Source organism: Melitaea cinxia, chromosome 7, assembly GCF_905220565.1.
Source record: "Melitaea cinxia chromosome 7, ilMelCinx1.1, whole genome shotgun sequence".
Classification (NCBI taxonomy): domain Eukaryota; kingdom Metazoa; phylum Arthropoda; class Insecta; order Lepidoptera; family Nymphalidae; genus Melitaea; species Melitaea cinxia.
Genome location: NC_059400.1, coordinates 12,070,891 through 12,097,898, shown reverse-complemented (window position 1 = coordinate 12,097,898; position 27,008 = coordinate 12,070,891). Strand labels below are relative to the sequence as shown.

Below are 27,008 nucleotides of genomic sequence, written 5' to 3'. Positions count from 1 at the left end.
AATGCCCAATGGGCAATGGGTCACACGACACAATCGCACACTCTCATGTACACACGCAAATACACACGAAGATGCACACATGTATTAATTATTAATATGTATAAATCTGATATTGTATCTATAAGATTTTGATTTTGACTCTTTTTTATTATATAAATTATTTGTTATACTGTCCATTGAATCTTTTTTATAATAAACAAAAGATTGGAAAGTCCCTCTGTATAATATTGTTTAAGTATTTGTTTTAATGTGTGTGCTGCGGTATTAACATTCAGTATTATCTTTTAGTGATTTTGTTACGTGTATTAGTTTATTGTCATGTGAGAATAATACCAATACACTTATAATTAAATATTTGTTATACAATATTGTCTGTAGGTAAAGCCTACAGTTTATACATATTTATTATATACTAACTGTGTCCTGCGGTTTTACACGCGTTAATTTGAAAAAAAATAGTTTACGGCCTTCCTCGATAATTGGGCTACCTAACCCAGAAAGAATTTTTCAGATTGGACCTATAGTTCCTGAGATTAGCGCGTTCAAACCAAAAAACAAACAAACAAACTATTTAGCTTTTATAATATTAGTATAGATAATGTATTTGCTAGCAAACGAAAAAAACCGACTTCAATTACATCGACAAGTAACACAACGTAAGTAGGCGAAAAAAAAAAATTACAAACGCACTAGTCGCCTCTACGATTTTCGAAGGTTGCCCTCGATTTCTTTAGGATGCCATCATTAGATTCTGGTTTCATTATCATGGTACCACCCTTGGGGTATCATCTCCTTTCCAACAAAAAAGAATCATGAAAATCGGTTCATAAACGAGGAAGTTATCCGCGAACATAAAAAATATGTATGCGGTCGAATTGAGAAGCCTCCTCCTTTTTTGAAGTCGGTTAAAAACTATTTTTATTTGTTTTATAATTAAATATTTATTCGATTTGTTTAACTTTATTTAATATAGAGATTTTCCTCCTTAATATGTGCACAATTCTAACCACTGTTACTGTATTGTTTCTATTTCTAAATGTTATCTGGAAGAAATCGCTCTTTAGTGATAAGATCGCCTTTGTACATCTTAGTTTGTATCTTTTCTATATTTTCCGCATTTCGGTGTACAATAAAAAATAAATAAATAAACAAAAATGATATCAAAGCAGCATATGTAAATTTATATTAATAAAATCATTCAGCATCTCTTTTATCTAGCATCACAAAAATGTTATTTAATTTTTTTCTTTGCTGAGAATAAAATAATTAAAAAAAACATATTTTTTAATTGTGGCTTCTACACAGGAAAGGAAAACACGCATTTGCTAGCACATTGTACGCTGGACAAGCAGATAAGATCGACGTATCTGTATTACGTCTGCGCTCACTTGTCCACAATTGTTTAAAAATACACCAATATTTTTACCCAGTCGTCATCGTTACTTTGAACGTGTGGCGCGTACGTTTACCCCTACCAAATATGGATACCTAAATAAAAACGAACTGAAAAATGTGTTTGTGAACTTTGTGCGTGCAGTGAAATTAAAACAAGTTTCTTAAATTTTATTGACGTTGCAAAATAGAAATTAAAAATGACCGTGGCTGCCACAAATGTTATAAATGTTCCTGAGAGCGAGTCTAATGAAAAATTAAAAACTGTGAAATGGTGGTTAAGGTATTGCAAAATTATAGCAGCGGAATTTGTTGCAACAACATTATTATTATTTTTGGGATGCATGACTTGCGTGCCGATAGACGGCTTGACGGATCAACCTCCGATGTATAGTGCGGTTGGTTTTGGTGTTGTTGTATTATTTCTTATTACTTCATTCGGGCATCTTTCTGGAGCGCATATGAATCCGTCAGTAACATTATCTGCAGTAATATGGGGCAGTATGTCTATTCCTTTGGGAATAGCGTATTTTATTACTCAGGTAGCTGCTTCTATAGCCGGTTATGGTTTGCTGTATTTGGTTTCGCCAATAGACTTAGTCCCAGATAGCGTCTGCGCAACAGTTCCACATCCTAACCATATGGCGTATCAAGCACTGATTATTGAAATATTTTTATCCACTGCGCTAGGATTTATTAACTGCGCTGTATGGGACCCAGTAAATAAAGAAAAACAAGACGCTATTCCTTTGAAATTCGGTTTTACCATAGTTGCCTTATCACTCGCCGGAGGTCCATTAACTGGAGCGAGTATGAATCCAACGAGATCATTAGCACCAGCCGTTTGGACTGGTAACTGGAATGCACATTGGGTTTACTGGGTTGGTCCAATCATCGGTGGCGCGTTGGCGCCAATAATGTATAAATTCTTGTGGTTAGAAGATAATTACAAGAAAAATCAAACTGAGTAAAACGGAAACCGAGGATTTTGAATATTTTGCTAAGTAACATACTAATACTCATACTATGTAAATGAGGCCGAATTTGTTTTAAACGTTTAATATAATTATTACTTGTGACCCAGTGTATTATTATTTATTACCAGTGCTTATTTACGCATACAATAATTCATTAATTTCATCAAGATAGCATAGTGATTCAATGAGAAAAGTAATGTAATTAATATATTGGTTGAATGTTGTTATTATGTAAAACAAATGAAGACTGACTGAGACGCGCAATTTAGTGAGAATTTATTTGTTTAGATTTACCATAGCGTTGTTCTGTTATAAGTCCAAATGTAACATTGAATATTATAGGAATTCAATTGAAAAATATTTTTTTGTACTTATAAATTCATTAATATAAATATGTATTTTTTAACTGTAAACAATTATGGTTATATGTGTAACAAGTACGAAATACTTATATGAAATAAACTTAAGATAAAATATTTACGTCACTTATTGATATAAAATTAGAAAATAACAATTACAACATAAAATGAATTATATATTTATCTATTTCGGTACTACTTCCCGAGTTACGTCAGATTTTTTGATTTAAATTTTAATTCTCACGTAGCGTGTTTGGCGATATAATTTATCTAATTCTTTTGTTACCTACACCTGCTTTTTTCAATATTACGTTTTATCGCAAAACACGTAGTGTTTTTTACACAATGTATGATAAAACCATTTTATTAATATCGTCATTGGTGGGGGCCCATTTATTATTAGCTATCTTATCACAAGTTGGTTTTGTTCGAAAATTTTGAAAAGGGATCAAGCAAATTGAAATAAATACTATTTATTAACTTACGACACCTGTAGTGCACCATTTGATAAAATTTATTTATCGATCGTTAACAAAAATGTTATCTCCTATAATATTTTTTGGCTACAGATATAATATTTATTAGCTATAGATACTGGACGACACCGTTGATTATAGTTTTAAAGTAAGAAATGCAATTCTCACATACTTTGTATTTTAAGGTATTTTGTCTGGGACAAAAATATATATATTTGAATTTTTACGAATTTAAATTTTTTTACCTCATTAAATAGCGTTAACATTAATGTAATTTTGCCATTTTAAAACATGTAGACATTAAAATTATATAGAGTTTACGTCTGTACTTTGTGTGTTTTTCCTACTAAATGTATTCAAATAGATTTAGTTGTGAATTGTAAATATGTATTATATTTTTCAAATTGATATAAGTAAAAACTTGTTTACTAAATATACACTGTGTTTATCTTAATCTGCCTAAAGCAAAAAATTATCATTACATCAAATAAAACCTGTTTAATGATGCGCGTGCATCTTAGTGGCGTGTCGTAGTAGGTGTACAGACTCTTAAGAGAGATAATTGTTTTATAAAACAAATGTTATTAATTTACAATGGATTTTGTATGAAATTAGTTTTTTTCTGCAAGACTCTTTACAAGTTGTTTGGTTGATAGTTGCGGTAACTGTTTCAAACTACTGCACTTTTTCTAGATGAAAGATAAACGATTTATATGAAGTTTCAAATGAGATGTCGTTGTTAAAATTAGAATTATTTAGTTTGAACTAGATTTTATTATACTAGATATTGTAAGATGTCCCACTATAAAAAGTCTGTTCTGTAGTTAAAGACAAGAATATGATCTAATTAAGAAAGTTCCTTAAGTATGGATTGACATAATTTATGCATTAAATGTTAGTCAGTATTTAAATAAATCGCGTTTCAGACGACCCTTGATAATCTTCTTATATATAAAATTCTCGCGTAATAATGTAACTAACATTAACCATACTCCTTCGAAACGGCTGGACCGATTTTAATGAAATTTTGTGTGACTATCGGATAAGTCTGAGAATCGGTCAACATCTATTTTACATACTCTTAAGTTACAGGGAGTTACAGGGATTAAGGGGGTTAATAACATATATGGCAAAACAACAGTCAGGGTCAGCTAGTCATTAAATATTTTTGAACACGTGTTTTATGTTAACTTAGATTAGAGATGTAGAAATAACTTCAGTTAATATGAATAAGTTAAACATCTATTAGTCGTTATTAAGATATTATAGAGTTAGATGTAAGAAATTGTGACATATATTTTGAGTGAATTTGTGAAAATATAGAAGAACTTCAATACATGTTCTTTAATTTCTTCTGAGAAACGAAGGGGTCATCTCTATATAAATTGGGTACATAAAAAATAAACCAGTGTCAATTCGTATTCAAGCCCAGGTACTTTTGTACAAGAATATCACGAAAAAATATCGGGCACTATAAGTTTTTCACGCTATCAAAGAAAGAAAGATAAACAACTTATCTCAATCTTAATCTCTTATCTCAATCTCTAAAGTACTAAATACTTTAAATATTTTTGCAATATTTAATCAATGGTGTAATGTGAGTACATATTATATAAGTTTCAACGGTTATCAGCGAGAGCTATGTCATAGCTTTACTAGTTAAAAGTTTAAGGTCAAATATTTTCGTTGTTTATTTATTTTTTTCTTTGTTAGATTTTTGTTTTTTCAGATCTTATTTTAAATACATTAGGCGATTATCTAAAAAAGCGTTATAGTCTGCTTCATAACTTGTCTGTCTATCTATGCCTTTGGTAATCGGATAATAAAGAACACTAATAATCATCGTTTATATGTTCCATCTATTAATTTTCGACTAGCCCGTTGGCGCAGTTTGTAGTGACCCTGCTTTCTGCTCCGAGGGTTGTGGGTTCGATTCCCACCCCGAGTCTGGGTGTAATATAAATATTTATTTATATATTTATATATGTATTATTTATAAGTATGTTTATCGAAAAAAAAAATATGTAGCTATATACCAGTCGGCTGTTACCTATAACACAAGCATTAATTTGCTTACTTTAGAAACAGACGACCGTGTGTGTATTGTGTAAAAAAAAAAAAAAAATATTATTGTAATTCGACGAGTATTACTTATAAATTATTTTTAAAGTGCAGTGGACTCTATTATAGCACTTTGTTTCACAATGTGCTGTCACAATGTTTCCAAAACAGAACTAGCCGATTTTCGCATTCAAGCAAAAAAAAGTAAAACAATTGTTTTCAATTTACATTAAAGTTTTTTGTACTAAGGATCTTTAGCTAAATCGTAGGCTTACTACTTAGAAATTGTAAGTATGTACTCTGTTAATAAGTATCAATTCTAGAAAAGGTAATAAAATTTAAACGTTATTTCATTGGTTACTAGATCGAATTTCAATTATGCTATGTCACATAGGCAGAAATTTAAAATCTTTGGCATATCTTTAACTAATCATAAACAATTTTAAATTAAAATCCAATTACAAAAAAAAAAACTCACTAAACGTTGTTATCTTAATGTATCTAAGTATTTTGTACCGATATTATCATACTGTAATCCGACTTATCGTAATTAAATATTACAATATTACTTACATGCCTGTTACGAAACGCTCCATGCTGACCGGAGAAAACCGTGAAAAACATAAAATCCAAATATGTTAGACTACATTAGTATAATTAATAAAAAAAATGTATTCACTTCCTTAAGGATTTCACTAAGAAATGTTGTAATTTTCACCGGTACTCCAGGCGCAATCAGTTGTCACACCGTCATTTTCAAAAAAAAAAGACGGATATCGCTCAAAAGTCACTGGGAGCCAATCAAAAGTGTGCTATCTATGGTACAGTTTTGCTATATTAAGAAATCGTTTTCCTACTCTTATTTGATTGAATCAAAATATAAAGTGTCGGTTATTGGGTCTTGTCGGTCATTGGACCGCTATTTGCTGACCGGAGTTTGCTCCGAAACAGTCCTATGACTCGAATCGTTAGCCGTAGCTTGTTGCGAATCTTTTCCACCTGGGAATTGTGTGTAAACGACATGACACGAAGAATGCAACACAACCCGAAGGCCCGACTGAACGATGCTTCTTTATTTTTAAGTCACTCTTCTTTCTCACATCGAACAATTCACGCACGTCTTATTAATTATAATTTAGTAGTAATAAATTTAATTTTTAATTAAACTTTGCTTTTTTTGCAACCTTCGGCTGTCGCTTTTATAATTTGCCTATTTACCATTTTGATAATTGTTATCACAAATTATTAATAATTTCGATAGATGACTGTTTTAAAATAAAACGATCTAAGAATTTACAAACCATTTAGCAGCAAAAAATAACTCGAAATTTTATGTGCGTGAATTGTTGACCGACATTAATTATACAAAAGTGAATTTTATTCTACGTTCATGTTACTATACCGTTTAGCCTAGCAGCCGAGAAAGCCCGATGGATAAAGCATCGATACTAAAAAGGTAACAATAACAACAATAACAGCAGTTTAGGATAACTTTGTTGTTATTTTTGTCGATACAAAATAGTGGTAACTTTGTTAGTGCTTAATTTAATGTTAAAATAAAATTGTTTGTTCGACAGCAAAGGATAACTTTGAGATATAAGACGATTGCTTTACCCATTAATCCAGCCTTACTACACGTTTGATAGAAGTGATTAAAGAGGGAATCAAAGACGAGAAAAAAAAGGATTAGAGAGGAGAGCAGATTAAAGAGGGGAAAAGTGTATTTAAATAATTATATTTCAATTACCTATCCGTGCAAATATTATCGATATAATTTATCAATATATTTTCAAGACCCAGCTTTATCAGTCCAATTTTAATGTAATACAAGTGATGTTTGATAATATACTTCTTTATAACGTGAATTATATATTTTGGGCTAAAATATAAATGATATTGGTTATACCTTGTATATATGTTATATAGTGTTCATTAATTGTCACCTATTTTAAGCATCTTATGACAATACGTTTCAAATATTCCAGACAGATATTGGACTGTCTGCCAGAAACAGGCACACACGTGAGAAGCAGATGTAAGCAGATAATTAGTTTGCAAGATTAATTATACATAAATATCACTGTGATAGGTATGGGTTTGTTTAGATTCGTTTCATACGGGAATTAAGAAGGTATATGTACATTTAGATATCAAAGATAATAATCAAACAACATTATAATATAATGCTTTGGATAAATACATAAAATAAATAAACATGGCCACAAAATATCCCAGTGGAATGATACCATCTGTCGGGTGCTCTGAAACAAACAGTTAAAACGCAAACGTAAACCCACAGTAATTATCAGTTTTATCAACTCCCCATTTGTGATAAGAATGTTTTGATACCTATGACGATCAGTGCAAGGCGCCGTGCAGTGAAAGTCCTTCTAATGTTTTGACTTGCATTTAATTATGTTTACTAGCTGATTTGATAGATTTTGTTATATAAAAAGAAATATTCATACTGTTTTAATTCGTACTTTTTCAGAAAACTTACAAAAAAAAAACCTGCTTGGTCAAGTGATTCACGAATTTAGCGCTTAGTAACATATTTAGCTGTGTGGCTACGGCAGAATAGAATATAGCTACCCTCTCTCTTCCCGTGGGTGTCTTAAGAGGGGATTAAGGAATAGACGGCCCCGGGGTGTTGACGGATGACTTGTCCTAAAATCCTTGGCGAGATTCTTTAACGCTATTATTCACCGAGGTTCCACGCCGGAGGCGGAATCCAGGAGTTGGTGTTGTTTTTTTTTAAGAGAGGTGCTAATTTTCACTTGAAGAATTACAGACCGATTTGTTTTTTGGGCCGCATCTATAAGTTGTTTCGAGGGTCGTTACAAATCGTCTCGCCATAAGACTCGACACACTCCAACCAGGAACAGGCTGAGTTTCGAACTGGCTACAGCAGTGTAGAACACATTCATACTGTTCCGCAGATTGTACAAAAGTCTGAAAAATATATCTAGTAATCAGTCAGTGTGTGTGGCTTGTATGGACTACGAGAAAACCTTCGACTCTGTAGACCTGGGTTGTCCTGGATTCATTGCAGAGATGTCATATCCACTGGCGATATATTGAGGCGCTGAGGTGTATGTACAATGCAGCGACAATGACTGTCTATATCCAAGATCACCACCCAAGACCCATTTTCTTTTGTCACGGGGTAAGACAGGGGGATGTAATATCACTGAAACTGTTAACCAAGTCTGTCGTCCGCATTGAACGGTCCCAAGTTCGGGAGGGTGCACCTCGTTCGAGTGCGCCTTCTGAGGTGCTTTGCACCATGGTGGGCCCGCAAGGGCAAGCGCCGATGGGGTTTGCGGCAGCATGCTATAGCGTCCCTGCGACCCCGCCACATAGGCGCATCGGCGGAACACAAGCGGCGGTTTTCATTCAAGATGAGTCTGAATCCTCTCTGTTCCGCGCCAGAGGGTGTCAATGAGGATTTTCCCCACACTAAAAAAAGGCCAAAAAAATTACGAGAAGAAAAATATATATAATTTATTATACTGACTATGGCTAAATACCCCAATGACAGGTACTAATATAATAAATAAGGCAGTGTTATTATAAGTTTAGAGGAAATAGTTTAAAAAAACAATACTATACGTTTTACTTAATCGTTTTTTGATGGAATGTTCTCAGAATTACACAAACTCTATATATGTTCGTTATCAAGTTTCCCGTGGTGTGTTTGTCAACTTTATTGTCAAAGTGATACTATGGCGAATTCTCTGACAAGAAGCTAAAATGGTGACTAAACTTTTCCAGAGCTGCTTTGGAGATCAATTTGTCAACAGTTTCTTATTCCAGTTGATTTGATCTCTTCACTGCCAGACTATATCCATTTCATGGTTTCACATACATGACCGCAATGAATGAACGAATGTAATAATAAATATTTTCATCTGATATTGCAATAAATACATTTTTAAAGATTAAATAGGTCTGGCTACCGTTTTAATACAGATGTTACAGTGTATATGTATACAGGTACCGGTATATAAAGGTAGGTATTACAGATACCTGTTGGATACAGATAACAGCTGTGTTTCGAGGCTTAAGTAACAATATGTTTAAACTAAAATGCATCGCTTACACACATACAAACGTGTTTGTATACTTAGCGCGTATAAATATACACAATGCATACTCTAATATCTGAACGAAATTACTGTGTCGATTTTAGCAAAAATTCTAGTAGGTACTCAATTAACTGAACTAACTAGAACTAAAAGATTGTACCTTTTCACAATTATTATTTTTAGTTGAAATGAAAGTCGTTATGTAACCAAGTAATTAATTTACTTCAACACACTTAAAATTCCGACCACCTTCATCACACCTTGAACAGAAATGTACCTCTCTCAATAAATTATTCAGATGCTATTACAAGTTATAATTTAGTTTGGAACGTACAAATCTTTAACGACGAAGTAGTTACAGTGAATTTTAGTTGTAAGATGAGGGTAGTTATATCTGATATGTCGTGCCCAGAAGGGTTTCGTCACGACGCGACGCTCAGTCACGTTTGACACGAAACTCACAAAAATTATATGGGAATATAATGATATTTACGAACGTTTCGTATTCTTTTTATGTCAAAATTCTATTCGTAAATGTGAATAATAACAATCAAACCATATTGTTTCGTTGTCAAAAGATATGTATAAACATTTTTGAATATCATATTAAAAATTGACGGACTATAGACGGCGCCACGGTTCGCTTAAACCGAATATAAAAATCATCAAATCAAAAATCTAGCGGTTACATTGTTCCAAAGCTTAATTGGCTAGAGCGCCGACACGGTCAATCGGAGACGCGGGTTCGAACCCCGCTGGAGCGGTCAATTTTTGATATGATATTCAAAAATGTTTAGAATTCCTAATGTGTGGGTAACACAAAAATAAAATCGTAGATATTAAAAGATATGTCTTTTATATAAACGTACACATATGTTTTCCTTATTTTTCCTTTAAAAATCTATTTTACAAAAATTACTCTAAATGAAAATAAAAGCTGTTAAAATATTTCGAAATAAATAAATTTGTAGGGCGTACCCAAAATAATGCTAACAGTGGGAAATCCCGATTCTTGTTTTAGATATATATTTTATTACAGTCACATTCGCGAGGCTTTTACTAAATCTAAGTCAAACGATCTCTAAGCGACGAGTTTATTGGAGGACAATATAAGCTCCTTTTCTCTACCAGAATTTCAAAGACGGCGAAATATCTGTTTTTTTCCCGATTTCTTAAATCATATTTTACAAAGGCATCTTGCGAGAAATTATACATTAAACTTGAGACGAGTACGGACAATGGGCAAATTGGAAACATTGTGATGGCGGATTAATTAACTTATTACTTTATAATATTAAAAAATCCGAAATTTGTGATTGTTGTCATTGATTTCAAGCAACTTCAAATAAAAAGGTTTTAAATTCGTGTAAATACAATTTAATGTGATTTACCCGACTACTTAATGTGGTTAACTTCAAAATAAGAGGAGGTTACTTAATTCGACCGTATATATATATTATGTATGTTATGTAAATCGAGGGAAACCCTCGAAAATCCGCATAAATTTTTACTGGGTGTACCGATTTTGATGATTTTTAATTTAATTTTGGTCACATTTAAATTTCATCGAGACCTGATTACAACTTTTGGAGTACTTGACTATTTTTTTGTCTACCTACGTTGTATTGCTTGTCGATGTAATTGAAGTCGGTTTTTTTCGTTTGCCAGTCAACACAATTATAGCAAGTATCTTTTAATTCGACATTATTTGTTGGAGACACAGTATCTTGATCAAAATGTGCTTAGTAACGTAACCTAAGTTTATGAGGATTCTTTGTTTTCACAGCGGGGGTAGTGTTGACAATGTGCTTGTGATGCTACCGATGTTGCAGGCGTCCGCGTACATAGGCTATGGTAACTGGTAGCTATTAGGCGATTAGTTTACCATCCTAGTGGTAGAGAAAAAAATCTTTAGTTAATACTCTTTATTGTATAACATTCAAATACGTAAAAAAAGTTAGTATAAATACGTACAAAGGCGCTCTTGTCGCTAAGAGTGATTTTTCCAGACAACCTTTGGGTATAGAACAGTGCGCAAAAAAAAAGCGGTAGAGTCTAGAATATATCGGTAGGTCTTCAAAAATGCTATTGAGGTTTCTAATACCATTTTTTTCTAAACTGAATAGTTTGCGCGAGAGACATTTCCAAAGTGGTAAAATGTGTGTGGCCTCTATAACTTCTAAAATAAGAAAATGATAAAACTAAAAAAAAAAAATTGATGTATATGATATATGATACCATGCAAACTTGCACACTATTATTAAATTAAACATCGATCAAAGTTACAACGAACTACAAGAACTTTTATATTGTTACTTGCTGCTATGGAATGCTCCATGGGTAAATCCAATTCGCACTTGGCCGCTTTTTATACCATTAAACGGTCGTCGGTCAGCAGCTGTTTCGGATTTCCCTGAAATGGAGACTACGCTGATCCGTATCTGTTCTCAATACGAACACTATCTCTTCACTTCGATTATTCTGATTAAATATTGCCCTAAGCCCTTTACCGATAAACTGTAGATGTATGCTGATAGACTGAAAGTTATGACGAAAGTTACTCGTCACCAGTTTGTCTGTTATCGTGTTCGGGAACATTTTACCGAACGTTTCGAAAAACAGTTTTTGCCGTCAGTGATGGTTGTTATCACTTATCTTTGTGCCTAATTTACTATATAAAATAACAAGAAAATGGGCATAACTTTGTTTATAGAATTTTTTAACTAACTTTTAAGAAAAGGAGGATCTTCTCAATTCGATTGTAATTTTTTATGTATGTTACTTTAGAACTTTTGACTAGGTGAACTGATTTAGTGATTTTTGTTTTAATCAAAAGGTCGTGCGTGTCAATGGTTCCATTTAAATTTAATTGAGATTGAACAATTACTTTTCGAGTTACATGTGATAATGCGTATTTGCTTGACTATTTTTATTTTATTTTATTTAGATCGAGATACAATGAGTACTTTTTTGTAATCTTTGATGACGCTAACTTAACGTAATGCTATTAATCTAAAATCGATTAAAAGTTACAAATATCGTAGAAGACCGATTACAAATAAATTTAATCATAATACATTTATAATCTATATCTGTGTAATAAAACTGAATCACTAAATGTGTTGTTAAGCACAAACCTCGAACACGGCTGGATCGATTCAGGTACTTTTTATTAAAATTTTCCAACGCTTTGTATAAGGTTAAAATTAGAAAGTTTCAGTAAACTTATAAATGATTTAAACTTCACGTTATAACAGTTCACAAGACAAAACAAAGTCTGGCGGCTCAGCTAGTTTATAACACAACTGTAACTAATTTCATTTTCTACGAAGAGCAGAAGCCATTAGGAAAAAACGAATGTGCTTTAGACCATACGACTCAAGTAAATTTTTTTTAGCAATAGGCGTACACAATAGGCCTTCATTGTGTCTTAGGATATACGAAATGTAACTGGCTATGAGAGAGAGAGAGAGAAAGAAAATATGTGCTCACACCCCTCTCTCTTGCTCCGTTCGCCTCGCCCGATCACAGTTTTCGCAACGCTCTCGTCACGTGTTTACCAGCTTACTCCCCAAGGTAAGCGTTCGTAGAGAAGTTTTACTTCAAAAACTTTCGTAGAACACTCTATATTTTAATGAAATGAAAATTAAAAGGCACCAAAATGTATACACAGTTATAATAATTCATTACAGTGTCGTCCCATTTAATTTATTCGGTTTTGTTCATAATGAGTTATGTTAAAGATGATGACTTCAAATTTTCAAGGTTTGCGGTTTCTTAGTTCGAAATTACAGACATCATAGCTCTCCAAGTCTGAATATCTCGAAATTTAGAATGCACAGAAAATTTTAACATATGACTTATAATGGAACACCCTTTTCGAATGTTATCGCGCTTTCGCGGATGACCTGCCCCTCCCCCCCGTAACCATGGTTGCTGTAAAGTAGCCGAATCGTCGGGCATTTAATCTATACATATAATAAAATGTAGGAAAGTCAAAACTGTACATTAAATTTTTTTTTAAAAGAATAACTTGGGGTGTGATCTACAATCGATACCGAAGCCAAAAATATGGCTTTTAGAATTTTTGTCTGTTTGTCTGTTTGTCTGTATGTATGTCCGGGATAAACTCAAAAAGTACTACATGGATTTACTTCAAATTTGGCATGAATATTATTAAGAAGTCGGGTCAACATATAGGCTACATATTATCACGCTATCACCTACGGGGAACGAGCAGTGAACCTTTATTTCTTCAACGCATTCTGTAACAACGCGTAATCTAACGACGTATATTTGAATGTTGTTGTCATTATGTTTATAATAACCATACTTCACACTATAAATATCACGCAATATAAGTAACTTAGGCCGATAAACATAACTAAATAAATATAAGTATTATCAAGACAATTTTAAAGCATCGCCATGTATTATTTTTTTTAGCCATATATATTCATTATTTTCTCCATCTGCTTCAGTCACAACTTCTAACTTAATTCAGCAGAATCACCATAAAGTCATTTATTCAAAGCAGGCTGAAACAGTACTTTTTGAAGATCAATTTTACAAAAGATAGTCTCCCTCTGTTACTGGACTTTCTGTAGATATAAAATGTAAAGAAGAAACAGGTAAATGAATGTTATTTTAAAAGGTATAGTCGTAGGTATTTTTGGTTCTGTATAGCGTTCACGCAGACGACGTCGCGGGCAGCAGCTAGTAAACTTAATAAACCACGATAAAATCCGCGTAAAACAACAACAAATGCCTCATCTTAAGATAGCGTTCGGATTTCACCTTAGAGTTTTAATGAACAGAAAACTTTCCGTATATGGTTGGTTCGCAAACCATATGGTAATTGCTAAGGCAGTCGTGAATACAGCTAATATTAAATATAGATAGTAAATATTGGTAATAGTATTTTGTCGCAAACGAAAAACAATTGACTTCAATTACATCGACAAGTAATACAATAGAGGTAGTCGGTAAAACAGTCATTCAAAAACGAATTATTAGGGATAACTCAAAAAGTAATGTTCAGACCTCGATCGAATTTCAATGAGACTACATGGCAAGCATCAGCTTTCGAATAAAAAAGAATAATCAAAAATAGTATAAAATACAGCCAGTTAAAAAGTATGAGGTAACGCATTAAAAAATACTGTCGGATGGAGAATCTCATCCATTTTTTAAGCTGGTACAAAAAGTCCAAAAAAAAAACAAATTAAAAAACAATGTCATTACACCTTTGTGCGACCTCGCGACGTAACTATCAAGAATATTATCGATGAGAACAACATTACAAACAATAACAGATTTTATATATATTGGAGAAACAGTTGTCTTCAAGGCCCTCGGAAAAGTAGATACTCGACAATCAGGGAAGATTGTTTCGAATGGAACTGTAACTTCGACTGTCGAAGTTATTATCTAAACAAGCACTTGGTCTTGTAGGAAGGCCTCTGTCATAAGTTATGATTTTAATGTGAAGGCCTAAATGCAGTAGCTATACAAAAAAAATTATGACTACAGTCGAGCGCATTGCCTAAGTACCACTACTTGAACTTGAAGCTTAAGGTGTCCAACTTTTCTCTTGGTACGTTTTTAAATTTATATATTTTACAATTAGCGCTGATTAAGAATACATGTTAAATGTCAACATGTTACTAAACATGTTATCGTTAATGTAAAAAAAAACAACGGTAAACTCTTTATTGTAAAATGAAAAATTTATACACATACCTCATTGATTTGAATTTACATACTATGGATGTTTTGTGATATTACGAAATACTTTATTGAAGGAGAGCGTGTGAAAAGTTTAGTGGCAGGGTTTGATCGTAGTATGAAGCGTCACTGTAACTGTATTTAGAGTGATCGTCCAGATATAGATTAAAAAAATATTATAAAAAATATTCGTAGTATTTATTTTTTTATTATTACATTATTATACCCACATATTAGGGAATTCTAATTTTTTTTTTTTTAATATCATATCAAAAATCAACCGTCAGTCAGTCGGAGATGCAGGTTCGAGCCACGCTGGCACGGTCGGTTTTTTAATATGATATAAAAAAATGTTTTTTTAATAAATATGTAATGTAATTTAATTAGTTATCTTTGGACAAGAGCATTAGAATAAAGTGTATACAATACATACTCGTCAAATAAATATTGAGCAACATTTTTCGTACTCTTGTATAGGATAAAGAAAAAAAAAAAACTTGTATAAAATAAAAGGAAATTAATATTATCTAATATTATCTATGATATTTAATATTATCTATGATATTTAATATTATCTATGATATGAATGTATGGCGTAATTCTAAGGAATATTTTATTCACGAAAATATTTAAGTTCGAAAAAAGAATATAGATCACGAATGTTTGTTTATATCCCGAATAAGCTTTTTGCTTGCCTTTTTTTAACGAATATTGTCACCGTCTTTCTATGTACGGGTATATGCGTTAGAGCGTCACGTCAAAGACAAATTGGGATGCAATTGACAAAACGACATGTATCGAGCGTGCGAAGCGACATAGCAGTTTACGATATTACATGCATACGGAATTCCCAATTTATAGTGTTGAAAATAACACAATTTTAATCAAAATCAAAATCAAATATTTTCAGATAGGCCCCATGAGCACTTTCGGATCGTCAAATCTAATGTGTTTATTTTATTTAAAATAATATTAAGTTATAGTTTACTGGATTTTATAACCAATATATAACCATAGTATTTGATTAGTTTATACGAATATGTATTTCAATATAAATACTACTTCTATGAAGTTAGTTACTACTCACGTCGTATTTAAATCTATACATTACACGTGGCTAAAATAAAAGTTTGTTCGTTTGCACGAAACTGAGACTATGGCTAACACTATTTATTTTTTTCTTACTGGACGTAACTAAAGGAGACACTTTTTTCTTTTAGAAGAATTGTGGTTTAAAATGGACTCAAAATAATGAAATATCTGGGCTGGATGGGACTGCTGCCAAACCGCGTGATCTCCGTCATACGTACCTACGCGGTCTCATTCTTTTGTCATCATTTTTTTGGGTTTTCTAAAAATATCTTTACAATTGTATTTCATTTTCTGGACATCATATATTACGACATTTTATTTATTATAATTTTATAGAAATTTAAGTACAGTAAATTTAAATTGAGTTCGTATTTCTCCTCAAACAAATATATTTATAACTAGCAGACCCGGCAGACGTTGTCTTGCCCGGAAAACAACTACCAAATTTGATAGCTTACATACCGGTAGCAGCGCCACCTAACGGGTCCAATTGAGATAAAAACTAACATATCTTCCAAGTTATATAAAATTACAGATGCTTACAAAATTTGATAAAAATTGATTCAGTAGTTTCAGAGCTACATACAGATAGCAGCGCCACCTACCGAGTACAATTGAGATAAAAACGACCATAACTTCCAAGTCCTAAATTATAGATGCGTACAAAATTTGATAAAAATTGGTTTAGTAGTTTCGGAGTTACATACCAATAGCAGCGTCACCTATCGGGTCCAATTAATATAAAAACTACCCTATCTCCTAAGTTGGACCAAATTACAAATGATTATAAAATTTGATAAAAATTGGTTCAGTAGTTTCGGAGTTACACACATTTAAAATTTTCATTGTTAACGCCCACCCCCGTAATCCTTATTGGGCATGAGTTATCCTATAATCCGCTCATCGATCATTTCTACATCACATATAGGAGATTCGTACCAAATTTGGAGTCGATAGTTTAAAAACGGGAATTTTCCATTGTTGACGCCCCCGCAACAATATAATAGTTAATGTGAAATAGCTAATTAATACCATTTTTACTGTATGTAAATTGAATTAAAATGCCGTCTACAAATAAGATCAATTTAATCATTAATAACTTACGTAAAATGCGCCCTTAATATATTATTTAACATGAACTTTGTTGAATAGCAGTAAAGTTCAAATTGACTCTACAATTTAGTTAGAAAACGTTTGTATGGGAAAAAGAAAAGGGCTGGTTTTAGGGTTTTCACGTTAATCATTCAAATTTTATCGCCGTAAAAACCATCCTTGGACTTCACACTTTAAAAAAAGAATTGGTAAAATCGGTCCAGGCGTTGTTGAGTTATACGCTTACGAACACATTTTACGATTCATTTTTATATGTAAGAATATAAATATTTCGGTTTTTTTTATAAAGTTTTGACTGCTATAAAACATATATTCTTATTTACTAGCAGTGCTTGTGGAGTCGACTACATATAAATTATTAAGAACCATCAGCGTCATCTGCTACGATGGTATCGCTCTTCAAACTTTTGTACTTTTCGCTACAATAAATCGCAAACTGATATTTTGACTCTATTAGTCTATATTGTTTTTACTTAATCATCGGTTCAGCTTAATACCGTCCACCGCTGGACATAGGCCTCTACAAGTTCGCACAACCGTGGAGCATTCTTATAGCTTTAATTGTTATATCGCTTCAGCCTGTAATATCCCACTACCGGGCATAGGCCTCTTTCTTTCCCCATGTAGGAGAAGGATCAGAGCTTAATCCACCACGCTGCTCCAATGCGGGTTGGAGTGTGTTTGTTGTTCACTCATGTGTTTTGCCCATAGTCACCATGCTGGGCAGGCAGATTGGTGACCGCAGGGCTAGCTTTGTCGCACCAAAGACGCTGCTGCCCGTCTTCGGCCAGTGTATTTCAAAGCCAGCAGTTGGATGGTTATCCCGCCATCAGTCGGCTTTTCCAGTTACAAGGTGGTAGTGGAACTGTGTTATCCCTTAGTCGCCTCTTAAGACACCTACGGGAAGAGAAGGGGTGGCTAAATTCTTAATGTCATAACCGACGACCACACACGACGATATTAAATGTTATTTTATACGACGTTGTTACATGTTTTTAAATGTTACTTGAAATTATTATCAACATCGTAATGGAAAATATAAAAATTTAAATCATAATGATACTTTTAATAGACTGAAGCGATTTTGACGAGTAAAGACTAGATAGTAATTTTCCTCAGTCCTTGAGTATGCTTTATAATTTGAATGCTCATTTGTCCACCAATATCAAAATATTTTGGAAAATTATAGAAATGTAATATGGATTCGATTTTCGTCTAAAAGTTATGAAAAAAAAACACGAGCATAAAATTTAGTAGCAGTTTTATTATATTTATAAGTAGATAAATAGAAAGACATTATATCCACAGCCACGAGTGTATTTTTAATTCATTTTTCATTTAATATTTCACTTAAATACGAAAGCATACTCGTACAAATTCATAGAAAGAATAAAAAAAACTTTAATTTTAACTAATGGAAATAAGATAAGATTTTGAACATCTAATAGTGCACGCCTCCTAGTTGTAATAAAGTATAAAGTTTTCCACCCTTAAAAATAAATTTATAGCTTGGGTTTCGTATAGTTTTAGTTACTAGCTCAAAGATAATTTTAAAAAAATATGGTCATAAATTTAAGAATTTTTCAGTCTCAACAAACTAAAAACACAAATTTAAAAAGCAGCTTATTTCATCAAGGGGTTATTGTGTTATTATGCAATCATTTGTATATCCAAAAAATTGACGTCCAACATAATATTTATTTAATCGATTCTTTTTAGTATGATGATATTCCAAAAAGATTTCGAACGATAATTAATTTATAGTTGGATGTATATTCTGGATTAAATTGTGTAGCATATTTTTATTCGCGTCAAGATTATATTAATTACAAATATATGTGAGTTTAATGGCGATGTATTTCATGTAAGATATGATTAAATTTATGATAAAACTTAGTTTTATAAATGAGTAACTGCGTAGTTTCTTCTCTACAAAATCTACGTTCCGAATCGGTAGTACCTTCGCTTTAAATAAATAATTCAATAATATATTATATATCATCACTTGAGCCCATAGCGGTCCACTGCTGGACATGGCCGCCACAAGTTTACGCCAAAAATGGCGTGTAATCATATGTGTTACCCATAGTCACCATGCAGGGTTGGTGACTGCAGGGCTGGCTTTGTCGCACCGATGATGCTGCTGCATTATATACATAATTTGTAAAATGACGATTCAAAAGTTTTTTGACGCCTCCTTCAATAAAGTAATTTTGATTTAGATTACAAATAAATATGACATACTTGCTTAAATGAGAATATAATTGTGGTTATAAAAATGTAAAATTCAAAGCACCGATGCTTAAGGTGTTAGAATTCTGAGCTCAATGCTTGCAAAGGAATAAGCCCGAAAGTACGCGTGAACAAATACAAGAGGCGATAACGAGGCTTACGCCTGCCTCTTCCACCTGCCTCCGGAGAGGATCTGACTACTTTAGCGAGAAAAGCCACGGAATCTGTGCTTTGTTTTTCGAATAACTTTGAAAAAAGGCCGTAGTATGTCGTGTTAGGCTTAATACCGGCTCTAATAATAATTTTAAATAATGAAGAATATTATTGCGAACATTACTATCATAAACATTGTTATTATTTAAAAACTTATTATTATAAGCTTGTTTCTATTATTCTATCACTCAACGGATATTCAAATTTATTCTAAGTTTATGAATATAATGAAATTTACTAACAGTAATGTAATCATAGATACCGGATAATCAATCTCCTCACTCAAGGTAGGGAAATCAAATCCGTCTGCAGGCAGCATAGTAGCAGGGTGGATTAAGCTATAATCTTTTTTCTATATGGACAGCACGACTCTGTCCAAAAGTAGATCTTTTAGAAGCTACTTCAATTTAGTTCAGAGAATGTAATATACCTTTAATTTTTTTTTGTATACTTTCTTTAACGTTTTAAATTTTCAAAACTTTCATCATTATCAGTGTCAGTAACAAGGTTTCATTTGCAATACTTACTCCGTATGCTCCGCTCCGCTTATACGCTTCTGCCTGTAATATCCCACTGCTGGGAATAGGCCTCTTCCCCATGCTTAATTCACCACGCTGCTCCAATAAGGGTTGGCGATATATTCCCTACTATGAGTAACGATCGCTATCAGGTTTACAGGATAACAACCGGAAAGGACGACTTAACGCGCTCTCCGAAGCACGGTAGGGAGACGCACAAGGACTGTACAAGCACCCAGACCACGGCAAACATCTGTATGGTCAATACAAATGTTTGTCATGTGCGGGGATCGAACCCGCAACCGCTAGCGCAACAGCCACAAACTAGTACTGTGGCCGTTGCGCCAACGCCGTATGCAATGCATAGTGTTTTTTAATTAAATATGCTATAAGTTTTATTATGAAATTCTGTACATTGAAATCATGTTAAACACTCAATACTACATGCGGAGAGACAGTATTTCCTTAAGGGATGTGAACCGCGCTCGGGGCACGTCCTCAACTTCCGTCGGCGACCTCTAAAACGGAGTACGTTTTGGCCTAACTAAATAGATTAGGCAAACTAGGCGAACTTACTTCGAAACGGGAAGCGGTGAACCGCAGATCTGAATGTACTTATTTCTAAACGCTTAAAACGTTACATAAGTTTTAAGAGATATGTTACTTTTATCATATACAACAGTTATTATATTATATCCAATTATAAGAAGATATAAGATAAAACAAAAATTTACGTTTACGTAATCAAAAGCTTTATAAATTAATTTCTATGTATACTTTTTGAATAAACGGAACAAATATCCTTATTTTTTTTTTTCATTATTTTAGATACGAGCATATTGGGTAATAAAGACGTTAAACTGAATTTACAAGTCTTGGTAAAGTTGTATCTCGACTACGGTGGATAATTTGTATTTGAATCTCAGAAAATATCTCACTGCTGAAAACCTAAGCCTGCAATAATTTGATTATAACATATAATTATATCCTTCAAATTATTAACCTTTATATATATGTATATTTATATAATTATATTATACAGTTAAAATATCTGTAGTTTATGAAAGTATCAATAGAATATAATACAAGGTGAACGCAAAACACTTTACACTAAATTGTTATGCTTGTTTTTCCTTTGCTTGCTTGTCGGGTTTTTTGTTTATTTAATAATTAATTTTTATTGCTATTATTTTTATCTTTGCAATGTTTTACGTTTATCGCAAGTCTGAAGGTATAATATTATTATTCAATTAGTAAGTCTCGAACTAAGAAACATTTAAGTAATTACTAAGTAAATTGAAATCTCATTTTATGTTTCCGTAGTTTTGGTAATAGACACATTAGCACCATTTTACACGTGTAATGCCAATAGTTTATTAATTTTCGAATGAAAACAGTACAAAAAAGAGATACATATTGTCTTATCTTAATATCTATGCACACAAGTCCATGAATAATAGACAGTCAATCTGGTCTCGGAAAAAGGTTCGGGAGTTATTATTGTGCCATGTAAGTTTCTTCCTTTTTTATCCACCTTCAAATATAGGTGGTTCTCAATTCGATTGTATTTTTATATGTGTTAACTCATAAATTTTTACTCGATAGACCAATTCCAATTTTATTCATTTTTTTTAAATCGGGAGCTGGTGCTTGTCATGTCATTTAAATTTAATCAAGATAATTATACATTACTAGCTGTGCCTGCGACTTCGTCCGCGTGGAATTCAACAAAAAAGTTATTGTTAGAAAAGTCTAGTTTTGCGCGAAATTTGTCATTTCGTTTATACTCAGCCTTGCACTATCTAGGCCAGTTGCTGATAATGCTTTATCGGTATCGATATCTAAAAGCCAGGCAATCATGTTTACAAGAAAACGTGCAACACCCATTTTTGGTTTGATGTATGAGGGGTCAGTGCATTAACCTTGTAGATAAAGCCATTTTTTTTAATCATTCTCGATAGCAAACTGAACGGATTGTCTCATATAGAGTATATCACAAAAAATGTGAAAAATCCCTCAATGCCCTAAGAGCTGTGTCCGGTATTTAGTGGGGTGCGCACCCCAATACCTTAAAATTTATTTATAATGCCATATTCCGAAGTGAGAAGTGTATTGATCTTCCTTTACGAATTAAAAGAATATTTCTATGTGACTGCTTTGTCATCAAGTAAAGTCACAATGATTACGGTCTTTTTGGGTTAGATCCCCTATGCAAATCCATTGCTAAAAAACTAAATAAAACCCAATAATATTCTTTACGCATACCACGTTGACTTTTTGCTTTTTTTTCAATTCGTTCTATTTTAATTAGTTTGCCAAACAAGTTTCACTTCTGACATGTGTACTTTGTACGCACGCAATTTTTTTTATTGGAAATTCCCTCCTTTTTCAGAATCCTTTTTTGAAATTTCTTAAATATTAATAGTTTATGAAATATTGGCAAAGGCGAAATAACAATTTTTTTCATCTTAAATTATTTATAACTTTTGCAATTTTTTATGCGCTCATCACGCTTTTGGCAGCTTTTTCTAGGCAACATTCCGGATCTAATGAGCTCACTCATTCAACAACAAGTCTAATTGGATCACTCATGTGACATTGGCGAAATCGACAGTACTTCTCTGACACAGCTAAAAGCCATTAAACTTAAGCTTTAATTAATTAATAATTTGTCGATTAGTCAATCTGTCGTATGGTATATGTGCCAAATCCAATTTATGCGTTTCATTATGTAACTATCTAGATATTGTGACTTACTCGTATCTACAACCGATTACTCTCTTTGATGAAGTGTATATAAATTTTTTTCGTAATTTATGACGAATTTCGATAAAATATGCATCAGAGTTGAATGCTCCGAATTCAGAATGGGATTAAAACTGGGAATTTTTTTATTTCAGTCTTTTCAATCTGAATGCATTTCAATATAACGATAAAAAATAAACCAAAATAGCGCTCTCTTTTAATCGTTTAAAATATTATTACGCTAAAATTACTTCATCGATATGAATTATTATATGGATTAATATAATACCATGAAAAAGTTTTAATGTAATGCCTGCAGATCCGAGACTCTCCAATTAAAGCGGCTGAAGGCTCCCGCAGTGGTTTATGTCGGTATTGCACCCCTAAGTGCTGAAGCCGACATACGGTCTAGGACTGCCTTCCCGGGTATCCTGGATATCACCCATAAATGGGTTCCCCTGCGATACCAAAAAAAATCTAAGCCTTTTTTGCACAAAGAAGGTACGTCCAGATTTTTGATTAGGTTAAAACTAAACGTGGGTGTTCAAAAAACTGATATTGATTGATTTATTTATTCAGCTGTAGCGTCCCAGTGCTTGGCATTGCACTCTTTTTACGGTTGTACATTTCGGATTGGAGGAAATATTCCTTTCATTTGAGGAACAATCGCCAGCAGATGTTTATGATATTAACCGGAACCGGCAGCTTTACGTGCTCTTTGAGACACGGTGGGGAGGCCCACATGGACTCCCAGAATAGTAATACTTTACAAATACAAATATAGTGAGCCCCTCCTTTCCCATTTTATTAGTGGGAATACCGCGGTGCGGTAAACACAAGCATTCGTGGGTCTCACATGCATTATAACACCAGAGCGGTTGTTAATATAATTATTAATAAATATTATAAATTTTTGCTGTTGTATTAATGAATTTATAGTGTTAATGAGGAAAACTTTTTATTAATTCCTGTGTTTTAGGTAAAAACCGGCTGGCATATATAAATTTTTTAAATAAATGTACGTATGAATAACACATCAAGAAGGAATCAAGCTCCTAGCCTCTGGAACAGAAATAGGTTACTGTGAACTACAATATTGGGCTACTCATATTTTGTTCCTAAAATAAATTATCAAGACTTCTTAAAAATAAAGGTCGAAAGAAGAATGGAAAATCGTGTTTTGGTACTTTTATTTACTAGTTACAAAGGTAATTAATCCCAAGAAACACATTTAATTTATTACTATTTACTGGTATTAATTACATGATAAGTCATGAAATACAAGTAAATTAGTAAACAAGTCACTCCTAAAACTATCTTTAACACACACACACACACACACACACACACACACACACACACACACACACACACACACACTCACTCACGCACGCGCACACACACACACACACACCCATACACACACACACACTCTCGAATTGAGCCCACAACTCGTACAGCAGAAAGCAGAGCCACTGCAAACTGCACCACTGGGCTAGTGAAAAGTGTGACTATGCGTGTGTGTGTGTGTGCCTAAATATGGCGGAAAATAAAAAGTTCTATGGACAATTAGGGTAAAAGAGACGCCCTACAGATTAATTCTAATTAAAATTTGAAAGTTTGCAATGAATACATCTTAAACAGTCATAAAACATTATCTACGTATTGTATATATTTTATACTTGTTTTCCAAATGAAATAATACTGGTGAACCGATTTCTTCAGTATATTAAGTAAAGTGAACCTAGTTTTATTATCGTGATGTGTGGTAAGTAGTCTTCTTCTTAATAAAACTCAATGCATCAAAAGATGCTTATCTAAAAATGAATTAATAAAAATTTGCATTATAATATTAATAGTAGAAACATGAAATTTCATGAAGACACACACACGCGTGCGCATACGCGCGCACACACACACACACACACACACACATATCACAAAGTTTTATCTGTTCTCAATCAATTAGACCAACTTGACATTATAAACATATTCTGACTACCTGTCCTCGTACTAATACTGAGCTATAGACCTGTGACCGGACGAACATAACGTAAACAAAAAAAAAAATCGAATTTGGCGGAAAATTTCGGCAATTATGCGCGTACAAGTATTTCGATGATTCATTTTTATTTATATAAATTACCATTATTTCGTTCAGTAGTCACATTCATCTTTGAGATTGTTATTGTTTGGATTTGCTTCATGTTATTTTATTTCATTTTTTTTTTTTTACCTTTTGTCATTTTATTTTACAATATGAAATGAACAAAAAATTAAAATATTTATTAATACTGTTACCTATCGAATAAGAAAAAACAAAATAATATAAAATAACATAAATGCATATTATCAATATATATCCTATCACATTTGTTAAAAATCTTTCTCAGTCTCAATATGGAGTACACAACTTGTGTAATTTTATATACCATTATCGAACAGTTCTTAATCCATACATATCTATAGTTTTTATCTTGAGCTTATCCTTTGTTTTGCGAAGAAGCATTTTAGTGGATCTAGTTAGGTAGTTATTAAAGTTTATACGATTGCTGTTACCCACAAAACCTATATCACTACATATACTAACATATTATGTTTTTTTTCTCTTAAATTTGCAAAAAAGTCATCTTTTTACATCGACATAAAAAGCGAATAACGGTTGGTCTAGGTTTTTTCGAATCGTTATTCTTAGGACTAATTCTGGTGACAAAATCAATGTCCATTTTGGCATAAGTGTTAATATTTGCGGCCTTGGAAATGTTGCTAATAATATTCAGTAAGTTTTCATTCCTTGCTTCTGGAACTCCAATAATCTCGATGTTCGAACGACGTGACCATTGTTTACTAAATGAATTGTTCAATAAATGATTACCATAACCTAAAAAGGAGACGTTTACTTTGCGCAGTCGCAAACTTGGATTTACACTTCTGATTGTAGACACAATCATTGTGGTCTTACAAAAACCTATAACTAAAATACCAACGAAGTCTAATTTTGCAATTATATAAATGATAACGCTAGTCTGATGATGAAGATATGTGACCGAAGGAATTTTAAACATATCGGGCATTAAAATAACGTGAACCCTTTTAAACCGACTTTTAAAAATGAGGAAGTTACTCAATTCGACCTTATTTTTTTTATGTCACTAGGTTGGCAAACAAGCGTACGGCTCACCTGATGGTAAGCGATTACCGTAGCTTATAGACCTGCAACACCAGAAGCATCGCAAGCGCGTTGCCGACCCAATCCCCAATCCCCCCAGGAGCTCTGGTCACCTTACTCACCAACAGGAACACAATACTGCTTGAAAACAGTCTACTTACTTTGTATTACTTGTCGATGTAATTTTTTTTCGTTCAAAAACAATTATTTTATTTTTAGTTACGTTAGATGTTGTATCGCTAGTGATTATGCAAATAATATATGACATAAACATTTCTTTTAATTTCGAATTAGTAAAAATACTTAAAGTTGAACCTTATTTCAGGGTTATTACTTAATATTACATTTTCTAGCTTCGCTTTTTATTCCGTGCACTACACTCATACATTTATTTAGTCTGAGGTACTCGCACTAAGTGTATTGTACAAAATAAAATCTTTAAAATTTGTAACATTCAAGCTAACAACAACTAGCTGTATTAATTCTAGCTTTTATCTCGGCTTTAAGCGTAACACTTTAGACTATAAGCCCTTCCATTAACAAGGAGTTCCGCCTTAGTTTTTTTATGAATGTTTTTAATTTTATTAAACATTTGCAAACTAAAGTATTATATTAATAATTTTTGAAGCTATAACTGAGGTTATGATTTTTTTTCAATTAAAAGTAAATATAATCACTTTTTAGAATATTGCAAAATAGTATTTTTAATGCCCTACAAATAACGACTTTCACTAGAATGAAATACTATTTAAAAATACATCACTGACAGTAATTAATCAGACCGAAAGTAAAGATCGTACCAGCGGTCGTTAGCGCAACTCCTAGTAACCTACAGTTGAACACAAC

The 27,008-nt window shown here is 32.7% G+C and overlaps 1 protein-coding gene and 1 long non-coding RNA gene across 2 annotated transcripts; one reads left to right on the top strand and one right to left on the bottom strand.

Annotated features, from left to right (window-relative positions):
- The first annotated feature begins 1,592 nt into the window (after positions 1-1,592).
- On the top strand, positions 1,593-2,467 carry LOC123654863 (aquaporin AQPAe.a-like). The gene has a single exon (XM_045590725.1). It carries the CDS (start codon positions 1,593-1,595, stop codon positions 2,361-2,363), a length of 771 nt encoding a protein of 256 aa, XP_045446681.1. The 3' UTR covers positions 2,364-2,467.
- Positions 2,468-2,764: 297 nt separating this feature from the next.
- LOC123654996 lies at positions 2,765-25,006 on the bottom strand. Its single transcript, XR_006743299.1, has 3 exons — positions 24,996-25,006; positions 10,745-10,748; positions 2,765-2,831 (listed from the first exon to the last, which is right to left on the bottom strand). It is a non-coding gene; the product is annotated as an uncharacterized LOC123654996 (long non-coding RNA).
- Between the last annotated feature and the right edge of the window lie 2,002 nt (positions 25,007-27,008).

Excerpts from the sequence above, each read along its gene's own strand:
- LOC123654863 (XM_045590725.1), top strand. The coding sequence starts at position 1,593 with ATGACCGTGGCTGCCACAAATGTTATAAATGTTCCTGAGAGCGAGTCT.